The 11,357-nt window shown below is 32.2% G+C and overlaps 1 protein-coding gene across 9 annotated transcripts in view; it reads right to left on the bottom strand.

Annotated features, from left to right (window-relative positions):
- Nucleotides 1–1,263: 1,263 nt before the first annotated feature.
- The window catches only part of ARHGAP5 (Rho GTPase activating protein 5), a 111,259-nt gene continuing 101,165 nt past the window's right edge, over nucleotides 1,264–11,357 (bottom strand). For all 9 annotated transcript variants that reach the window (XM_032404906.1, XM_032404911.1, XM_032404907.1 and 6 more), the window contains 3 exons: nucleotides 10,548–10,679; nucleotides 9,732–9,837; nucleotides 1,264–5,445 (listed from right to left, as the gene is read on the bottom strand). In XM_032404906.1, coding sequence (XP_032260797.1) covers nucleotides 5,118–5,445; nucleotides 9,732–9,837; nucleotides 10,548–10,679 — 566 coding nt within the window. In that variant the 3' untranslated portion in view covers nucleotides 1,264–5,117. The remainder of the gene's footprint in view (nucleotides 5,446–9,731; nucleotides 9,838–10,547; nucleotides 10,680–11,357) is intronic.

The following is an 11,357-nucleotide window of genomic DNA, read 5'->3' as shown; positions in this document are numbered from 1 at the left end:
TTTGTATTTGAAAAAGGCATCACTGGTAATGCTTTCTCTCTATAAACCAAAAACATTTAGCAACTGTACCTTTGAGCACCAACAAAGATGAAAAAGCTGAAAATGAAATTTCCAAGAAGTAAATTTGAGAGGGTATCCAAAGGTTATGTTCTTTCAGATAACTTGGGTTTTTGTTTTTAAAATCTTTTCACCTGCACATTTAAAATAACCTAGGTCCTATGCTAATAACAACAGCAAGGATAGTATGGAATGCTTCTAATTTTACTTATCATTCTAGAGTAATAAATATAAGGTGGCGTCACTGAACAACTACAAAGACATTTATTTGGATAAAATGAAACACCAAAAATCTAGAGAAAAGGGAAAGAAAATCCAGAGCTCCAAATTTAAAATGGGTAAGATCTTTTAAAAACTGGCAAGTACCTAAAACATATTAAATGATTAGGACAAAAGATTCAGTTCAAGGTCACAAGAAAATGATCTTGTGAGTAGATACCTAATTACAAGTAACTTGGATGATTTAGTGAAGCAATGAATAAATAGGTCAATTGTTAAGCCTGCATCACTTGTATTGGAGTAAGATTTAATACAGAATAGAAATAAATCTGAAAAAATAGGTCACAACACTAATAGAATCTTAACTAAAAATTAGGCAAACTTTCAGAACAGGAGAGCCATTATTAAGTTGTTCATCATTTTTACCATGTGAGGCAAATAAAATTGAATAGAAAATCTACACTGTGGGAATACACAAATGTTCTTCCCACAAATTCCATGACAACTACTCAGTGTGTATATTGCAGGTCTTAGACTATTTGTAAAATGACTAAACCTAAACTGCTAGCACTGCATTTTTATAATTTTATACATTAAACTTAGTAATGACCGAAATCTTAACTTTGACTATCATTGATTAGCTTTTCAAAATCATTCCTATTGCCTGAAAGATTTTGAATACTTTAAGATTTAGTGATAACTGTGGATTCCCCCCACCTAGACCCACCTACCCACAAAGAAATAAAATATGGAGTGGGGGGGATAAATGGAATCACGCTGATAGGATGATGACAAGGTTCAACTGAAGTTAAGGTTTTGTCCAAAGTTCATTAATTAGATTTTAACTACTTTAAAAAGATCATGGTACCTGGCTATCTAATGGCTGGATACTGGGCATCAGCTATTAATGCTTGTACAGTTTGCTCAACTATACACAGATGTTACCATAAGAAATCAATTTTGAAGAGTAATTCCTTCTCCTATTACATCTTGGAAAATTTTATTTCCAGATGTTTGATAAATTGAAAAGGCTGCTGAGAATTCCAAGAGTTCAAATACAATAAAAAATTAAGACCTATAAAGCACTGAAACAAATCAGAAATTGTTCAAACTAAAAATTAATTAAAATAACTGAATTCAAGATAAACAAAAAGATTAAAGTCAAACAAACTTTACCAGATCCATAGATTCTGAGAACATACATCCATAAAGCTGGGCTTAATATTCATAATCCATGAAGAGAAAACAAAAGTATATTCTTCAATGTCAGCAGCTCTAATAAACTAGAATAGGCTTCAAAATCTTTCCAGGGGCTCAAAAGAATGTCTAACCACAGCTCAAAATTCAGGTTCAGGTAACAGCTGAGTCAGAAATCTGAGCAATCCATCTTTTCCTGAACATTTAAAAACTGAATCTCCACCAGTATGTATGCATCCAAAACGAATTTTGGATCTCCTCTCATGGTATAGTAAAAGCTCAATAATATAGTTCCCTAATAAAACTTTCATCATATTGACAAATTTATTTTTATTTTCTTATTTTACGCCAAGAAAAAAGGCTTTTACCAATGAAATGGTAAAATTAGAGGCAACTATAACTTAAAATTACATAGCTTCTTAATGTTTTATTCATAGCATTCTTTATACAGAAGCTTCACTGATATTTAATTTACTGCAGCATCCTGTGGGTGAAGCACAAAATTACATTAATTATAAACAAAGAAACAAAGCACTTCTGACTTTTTAAAATTATATATATATATTTATATCCAGTTGACAAATAGCATCACATTACTGTATAAAAAACTAAAAATCACCATGGAAGCTAAGGCCTAAATTCTTATTCCAATTGTTCCCTTTTGTTTATATCTAAGAGCTATTAGAAATTAAATTCCAGTACCTCAAAAAAAAAGGTCTACATTATTTACACACAGTATGGAAAATAAAAGATGCTTTTTGGCTAAGTTAGATTGCTGTTACCTACAGTATATACAGCGTAAATTTTAGGGGGGAAAAAGCACTACTAAACAAATACTATTTCAAATGGAAATGTATTATGCCTAGAATTTTGTTCTAAAATTGTGTATCCTAGTGTCTGTTGAATAGAATTTGTCTTCCAATAAATCTACTAAAAATTTGAAAAGGAGTACCACTATGCTTCTTTATATTGCTAATCTAGACACTGTTAAGTACAATATTGTAATAACTATAAGCACTGAAGCTTAAATGAAACAATGGCAACATGTGTGTAGATGGAATTTTATTTAAAATTGTAAAATATAATGCCTTAATATTTACCCATAATTATGAGACTATCTAATATTCTTTTCATCCTTTAAGTCTCATTATATAATATGTCCCTAAACAGTGAAACCTTCCAGTAACTTACCAGAGAAAAAGTTTAATTATATTATTCTGTTCTTAGAATTATTTTTCTAGTAATTAAAAACATATCTAAACCCTTGGCAAAAACAAACGCAATCAATTCAGTGTAACAGACTGAGCTTTAAACTGTACTTTAATTTTCAATTAACTGTAACCTACAGGTTAATTGAACCAAATGTAGAATTTTAAATGAGCCCTACAAAGGTTTTCAAATCAATTATAGAATGCATAGAAAAGTGGAGGTAAGTTTTGGGGAAGGTGTAAGGTAGTTAATGTGGAAAATGGTAAATGCTAAACAAAATGGTACTAAATGTACATGAAAGTTAAATTAACATAGTATAAAAGAGAATAGCTTAAATAAACTGGGATTCACATATTACAATAGCAAAGTCATGACCGAATGAACTGAAGACAAGAACAGTTCTGAAAATTCTCTTTTCAGCCTACTTCCAGAAGAAATAGTCAGGCTTTTTTCCTGTACATAGTTTTGAGCTTTGTCTATACCATATATAGTAGAAAAATAAATTCTTTAGCAACCTAGAAACAGTTTATAAAACTCTTAAAGTTTAATTTTCTTTGCCAGACATGCCAATGTTAAACTGACAGCTATAAATTAAAGCTATATAGACAATAGGTTATTAAGTAATATAGAACAAGTTAAGAATACTACATTTACCGGATTTTTCTTTTTAAAAATTACTGTACTTTCTTAATTCCTGTGTGCTTTGCAATAGGAATAATAGGGACTTTGTTTTCTTAGAAAAGATAATAACACATAAGAGTATAACACAAGTAAGATAATTTATAATATACATGTACTTCAACAGCAGCCTGGTTCATGTTGACATCTTGACTCTGAAGTTAAAATTAGAAGTACAATACCTAGGACATAACAGCTGGGAAAGACAGTATTTATTTTAGGGAAAAATGAGCAAATCAAACTCTTAGGAGCCTCGAATCTCAAAATCATCTATTTACTATAATACACGTAAGACAACCTTAAAATTGCAGTATGAATGAGGATTACAACATTGACCAAAGAATTTCCTCTTCCTACAGAAAAATGTAACCTAACAATGAAAAACACACCATTTTTTTTCTTTCCAGAAAAAAATGGCATGGTTTGATAATAAACGAATTTTGAATGAAGCCTAAAAATATTTACCTATGCCACCTATTCTGAAATTTTTATCCATAATTTAGTGTTCTGGTTGTATCTTCACTAACCAAATGTTTAACCCCCAAAGCAGCAGTCATTTACAGCAAATCTGGTACCAACGTCAAAAGAAAAAACTGTTTTAAAAAATGGTGCAAAAGCATTTTGATTTTAGTACAACATATCACAGAAAAGAATATGAATACAAGTTTGCAATTTTATATACACACACTCCAAAGAGGCTGTCAGTACCCAAAGTATTTTTATTGCTATATTAGCAATGGATTTTTGGATATGTTTTTAAGGGCCACATAAAAATAGATTCAAGGAACAGATTAAATTGAAGTCCTAGATTAAAATGTTTGGTTTAAAGAATTTTCTACAACAAATTTCATGTTTATGTATGAAAAGTTATATAACCTTATATGAAAATGTCATGAAGTATTTTCTACACTATACTAAATGTATTTCCCAAGAGGGAAAAAATTAAAATATCTAAAATATATTAGATTAAGATTACAAGACCATCATAGATCTTTTGAACATGCATCTGTTTACAGAATTAACAGTATACAAGATGTTTATTTCATTATGGACCATAAAGAAATGAGTTGGTGACAACTATCCTTTGCACAACATTATGAACTCACTTTAGCCACAAGTATGTCCTTGGTATGCGTGTACAAGAAATATGTTCATTTACCCCTCATCAAATCATCCACAGGTTTACTTAGAAGATGAAGGTGCAGAAATATGTTAAGTGTATTTTTCTTTCTTTCAAACAACATCCCAAGCATGGCATAAGTAGCCTGAAATTATAAAATACTTAACTGGGCTTTTAGTTATCTACACAGATTGCTAAAATGTAAATTAAGTTGCCCAAATTAGCACATCAAATAACAAAATCAGCCATAAAGCAGGCTGAAAAGCATTAAATGTTTCATATATGTGAGTTTTTAAATCATTTAATTTCTATAGAAAAATTTTATTCACAATATAATGTGACAGAAAATGCCACAGGAATGATATACTGATTGCAATAAGGTTGCATGCAACAGCAGCTTTGCATTTTATAGCTATTTTTGTTTATAAAAATTAAACCTCTCCAGTCATGCTTATCACATGGTCTTAGATTTGTAATGTAAGTGAGTAAGGAACACCATATAGTTCAAAGAGAAAATGTTTCATCATTCGGAATGTGAATTACCTGTAAGAAAAATCAAGTATACTACTGAACCCTGAAACATGCATGCTTAGATTTGCTTTTTGTCAATTTCAGGCTGTCTGCAATCAATTCCTACTTATATAATACCAAGAGGATCTGTCTGTAACTGTGGTTGAATCAGCTGAGGTTGCAAGGGTGGTGGCAACTGAAGCGGTACCATTGGTTCCACCAACTGTCCTGGGTTTGAAGGTGGTGGAGGAGCCACAGTGTTCACAGTTTCTACAATTTCTCCATTATAAAAGAAAAACTGACACTGCTGAATGAACGTTTCAACAACAGATTGATGGATCTTAGTGGTAGACAGAAACTCTCGATTTTCAAAATCGGGTCTCATCAAGGTTGGCCAAAAACAGATGGATAAGTTGTCTGCTGTCATTAGGTTGATTTTATTTTGCTGACTAACCCTGAAATTATGATAGGAAAAAACAGTTAGAAACCAATCAAAATTCATGACAATTTAAGTATCCTAGATCTCAGATGATTTAGTTTTAAAACCTTTTATCTTAACTTCAAATTTAAAACATTTTTCTTCTTATACATTCTAAGATGTTCAACTACATTCCAGTAACAGGAGACAGCAGTAAAATCCATTTCTTCTGAGAACCAAAGAATAGTCTTTAAAAAAAAAAAATTGTTGTACCCAGTGGTTTTATAATTTACTTAGAGAAGCCTCCTTAATTTGTGTGGGAAAAAAAAAACACACCTTTTTCTCAGAGTAAAGAGAACACGTGACAAATTTTAATGAGTTTCTGGTAACAGAAACAGAAAATTCTAATTGCATATACAAATTCCTTGACTATTATGAGAGAGGAAGAGACAACTATGGTATGCCATCTCTTTGAACCTTGGAAAAACCAAACTTTAGAAAAATTACTCTATCATAATGCCCCAACCAAGAGGCTTTTCAACTTACAAAAAAATTAGTTTCTATTACTGCAAAAAATAATTTTTTCAATCATTAAGTATTTGTACCTTGCTACAAATTTAATTTGAAAGATAAAAGTTCACAGAAACACATTCCACCTTAAAATTCTTAGGATTTAATAATAATTTACAAATGATCGATCATATGTTATTAACAGATTTACATCTAGTTCTTTAAATATGTGAGCAAGCACTTCTATCATTATCTGTAAGAAACAAGAAACCTAAGAGGCAAATCTTGAATTATAACTCAAAATTATTGAGAAAGAATCCTAGCTGACCCTCTTATTCCACACATAAAGAAACAGCCCAGTATGCAAGGTAGTGGGAAAATCTCATAATTAAATTTGCACATCAAAATATTTTAAATATAAACCAAAGAATCTCCTCTCCCCAACCATAGGAATTGCTCATCTGAGGTAAAATATGTGCCTTAAATATATGTGTTCTATGGTAAAAGTTATTACTATCTGTTAAGAGTCAAAATTAGAATATTTAGAATAAAATTAACCTTCTGTTAAAATATAGTGGGCCTAGTCAGGTGTTTCTATGCAGTAGGCAAGTATAGATTCTGAGAAAAGAAAAAAACCTTAAAGTTGAAAGACATGAGAGTATGGGCATCAGGTCTAATTGCTGGGTCAAAAATTGTAAAAGAAAGGTTCCAAATAAGAGATGAGGGTGGCCAGGGAAGGCTTCTTTGAAGAGGTAATGTTTGATGTATGAGTTAAGAGTAATGGGCATTTGGGGGCACCTGGGTGGCTCGGGTGGTTGAGCGACTGCCTTCGGCTCGGGTCGTGATCCTGGAGTCTCGGGATCGAGTCCCGCATCGGGCTCCTTGCTCGGCGGGGAGTCTGTTTCTCCCTCTGACCCTCCCCCCTCTCATGTGCTCTCTCTCGCTCATTCTCTCTCTTTCAAATAAATAAATCTTAAAAAAAAAAAAAAAAGTGATGGGCATTTGGTAAAACGGTAGGAAGGAAGGGTAATTCAGTCAAAACAATGGTTCTCAACTTCAGTGTATATCAGAACCTCCTGGAGGGCTTGTTAAAACACAGACTGATAATTACGTCTGGGGTGGGACCTGATAATTTGCATTCCTAACAAGTTCTGAGGTGATGCTGCTGCTGCTGGTTTGAGGACTGCATTTTGAGAACTGAGGCAGTCACATTAAGATGTAATGACAGACAGGCACAAATTGATACTTTTGGTTAAGTGCTATTAGTTTAATACAGTTACCTGATGTGTGCTTGGGGGAAATGGAAAGAAGGTATAACTGAAGAAGTTAGAACCAGACCACTTAAACAGTTTTTTCTTTAGGATATAGGATGTTATTCAATCAGAAAGATATATTTATAGAAAGATCAATCTGACATCAATCAAAGGAGGATCAAGAGGAAAACTGGCATGGAGAGAGCTTAATTACGAAGAAACTAGAGTTACCTAAATGAGAAATGATAATGGCTAAACTAAAGCCGTGGCAGAGGAACAAAAAGGAAAATTAATGAGGAGAAAAAATGGATTTGACAGTTACTCACTGAATATGGAAGGTGAAAGAGAATATAACAAAAGAGTAACTCTATGGATTAGTTTTTGCAATTTGTCAATCATCCATTATATATTTATTTGTCATTTATTTCCTATACTAGAATTTAAGTTCCATGAAATGAGTGACTCCTTTATTCACGTGCTATGTCCCTAGCATTTGTAAGAATATCTGGCACACAGAGTTCCCATTACAGTCTATACTTACTACAGAGTCCTACTACAGTCCTTTTAAAATTTAAGTCTGATGATGTTATTTCTCTGCTCTACTCTCCAGTGGCCCATCTACCATTAAGAGTAACTGGCATGCAATGCTATTTTCATTGAGACAAAGTCTCATTCCCCACATCCCCATAAATGTCAGTTGAAGTCAACAAACAATGTGCTTAGTGACATACACCCATAAAGCAACTTCCTTATCAGTAAAACATTTTGAGGATTAAAGCTAGTTAAGCCTACACTCTGTGTTAATACTGTCCTATATGACCTCGCACTGTCTCTCTTCCCTTTCTGACCTTACCTCTTAACCCTGTCTATCCTTCTCTCTACTGGAATCACGAAGTCCTCGGCTATTCCTCAACCCATCATATATGCTTTTGTTGCGTGGCTGTATTACTGAAGCCAAGCACGAAAGTGTCTAAAATAATACTGATTGTGGGCTAGCACTGTGTTTCTTTGAACATGCTTTTCCTTTTGTCTTTTTTCCCTATTCTTTTAAATGAAGTACAATTCTTACTTCAGCACTTTAATCTGGCCAGACAATAGTATGTTCACAAACCATCCTTACACTCCATATTGGGTAAGTTCTGGTAGTACCATGTACACATCTGTTATCATATCAAAAACCACTTGTATGGTAATTTTCAAAAGATGATATTCCACTAATTATATGTTAATACTAGTATGCTGGTATTTTCTCAAGGAGGGAGACTTCAGAGAACGGTTACTAGAAATGTTAATATAATTTTATACTACATTGAGTGCAAAAATAAAACTTTAAACATTGGTTAATATTCTCTTTTAAGAGGTACAAACTGAAGGGGCGCCTGGGTGGCTCAGTTGGTTGAGCGACTGCCTTCGGCTCAGGTCATGATCCTGGAGTCCCTGGATCGAGTCCCGCATCGGGCTCCCTGCTCGGCAGGGAGCCTGCTTCTCCCTCTGACCCTCCCCCCTCTCATGTGCTCTCTCTCTCTCTCTCTCTCATTCTCTCTGTCTCAAATAAATAAATAAAATCTTTAAAAAAAAAAAAAAAAAAAAGAGGTACAAACTGAAATATACTTAGGTTTTAGCATTGGTGTAGTTAAAAAAACCCCCAAACTTCAGTTCATTAAAGTGTCACTAAAAAATATTATGAATAGACTTTTGAAAAAATAAGCACAAATACTAATAATTGTTTAGTCCCAAGAACAACTTTGTGAGGTGTTATTTTTCTCATTTTTTATAGTTGAGAAAATGAAGACTTAAGCAAGGTAAGTAATCTGCCTACAGTCACAGAATAAAAATGTTTCAAAACCAAGCCTGTTTGACTCAACAGTCTGAGCTTTAAGCTATTATACAATACTTTCACTTAAGAAATGGCATTGTGAGTAGTATCATTTTAGAAAAAAGAATAAACTTCAAGCTTAACATACTTAGGGCTTTTAATACAGGATTAATGTCCTGCATTTCAGGTTAACAGTGTAGATAATAAGATGAATTTAAGTTTCTGATAAAAATTTCACTGTGTGGGCTATATCCAAACAAAACAGGCAAGATATACAAAAGTAACACAGTGTGATACAAAAAGCAAATGAAACATCTTAATAAGACTTAGGTTCTACTTATAAGATGTGTCACTTATTATGTGACACTGAGCATATAATTTCCCTCTTTAAACCTCAATTTTTCCAACTTCAAATAGGTTGATTTGGTTAATTATTTAAGAGTTATTTCATACCTAAAATTCCAAGATTCTACAGAAGAGAACTATTAAAGAATAACAGTAATAAAAAACAGGGGAGATGTACCTATTATACTATTCATGTAATCATTAAATGTACTAAAAAAGTCATACAACACCTTTCTTTAAACAAGTTGATGAAATATCTATTTTAAAAATCCGGAAAAAATAGAACCAAAATTGAACTGTATGTTTAAATTAGTTTGCCTCCTTTTCTCTCAGAATTTATCAAGTCTGAAGTTTGAATGAAATTTATAGTGCATTTGCAAAAACAAAAAATAAAAATACCTGTTTAGATGTGTTATTACATATCTAAATACATCATAGTTTACAGGATGAAATTTCTTAACAATTTCTTTCAATGCATGAAGACGTTCTGTTTTATCTGGGATTTCTGTAAAATTAGAGAGAAATCTGTTAAAATTCATACACTTAAAAATATTCGATAAAGCTTCCTGGTTTGCTTATTGTAAAAGACAATGAACAATCTTTTTGAAGCACATTAGGATAGGTAAACAAAAACAAAATATTCTAAAGAACCTGCTAAATACATTATCACCTATTACAACAGCCTTTCTGCAAATAAAGCTAATCAGAGGTCTAAGTGACTCGGAGACAGTGAAAAAAAAAAAAAAATACTGAGTAAGTACCTATTTTCCTTCCTTTTTCAAAAAATGACTGAAGACACGAGGCCAAAGTTAATTTGACTTTAAAAAATTTAAATACACGTTTAATACCATACACAGGTTAATATTTTACGGAAATACATTACAGATACATTCATTTGACGAGTTCATTTAATTTTCTTAAAAAGCCTTTGAGTTTGAATCAAAAATGCAAATCTCAAATTTCTAGTACAGTGATCTTCAAACTTCTAGAAGCACTGAGTCACTTGAGAGACCAGCTAAAACTAAGTATTCCTGGGGAACACTCCCGAGATTCTGATTTTGTTTATTTGGAGGAAAATACGTTTAAGAAAGAGTCTTATAAGCTAAATTTTTATTAGCTACATGTTCTAGTGCGAGACTGATTTTAACACATAGCAATCAACATATAAAACCCACCATCATCATCCCTCTCCAAAAAAGGAGGCTTATAACTTACTTGCTGCTTCCAATAACTCTGGATGAAGAGAATATGGAATTAAAGGGTCTGGCAGATCTGCAAAGAAAGCTTTAAGAGCTCCAGCTACAGCATTTACTGTTACTTCCATTGATACTAGACTGATATTATGATCTACAAGACAAAAATTTAAATTTAAATTTATAAAATAAAATTCTGATTTATTGTAAGAGAAGTAAGCTAAACAGGTACTTGTAGATCCAAATTTTTAGAATCTTCTCATCAGCCATGTTTCTTTACAAGCTGATACATCCCTCCCCCACTGTTTTAATTTAAGTTTGCCTGACATAAGGAAAGAGAGAACCAAGCAAGAAGCATCTTCTATTACAACAAAAAATGCTGTTAGGCTTATTAGTATGCTGAAGAACATTAGTTTTCACTAACATCTATCTTTTAAAATATTTTGTTTATATAAGCTATTTAAAAAGGCAATAAGAAAACAGACAAAAGACAGGACTTAAGCACACAAATCTGAGTTACACCTTCTAATTTATGCTTAATTTTTTATATGAAATACTTTTAATTTCAACACTTATCAGTGAAATTCTGGCTAAAAAAAGAATGGAAAATACTAAAGATGTATCATAAGGTTAATTTGCTATTAAAAGAATCAATATTTTCCTTTTACAAGTACAATGGATACTTTTGATGGAAAATGTACAAACACAGACCAACAAGAGAAAAAAATTACCCCATACCTAGAGACAATCACTGTTTATACTTTATTTTAGCATATTTCCTTTCAGCCCTTTTCCACTTATTAAAAAAATAAATCAGACAAATCATAAATAC

Source organism: Phoca vitulina, unplaced genomic scaffold, assembly GCF_004348235.1.
Source record: "Phoca vitulina isolate PV1807 unplaced genomic scaffold, GSC_HSeal_1.0 scaffold7, whole genome shotgun sequence".
Taxonomy (NCBI): domain Eukaryota; kingdom Metazoa; phylum Chordata; class Mammalia; order Carnivora; family Phocidae; genus Phoca; species Phoca vitulina.
Note: the sequence above shows the minus strand (reverse complement) of the source record. Positions and strands in the feature narration are given on the sequence as shown.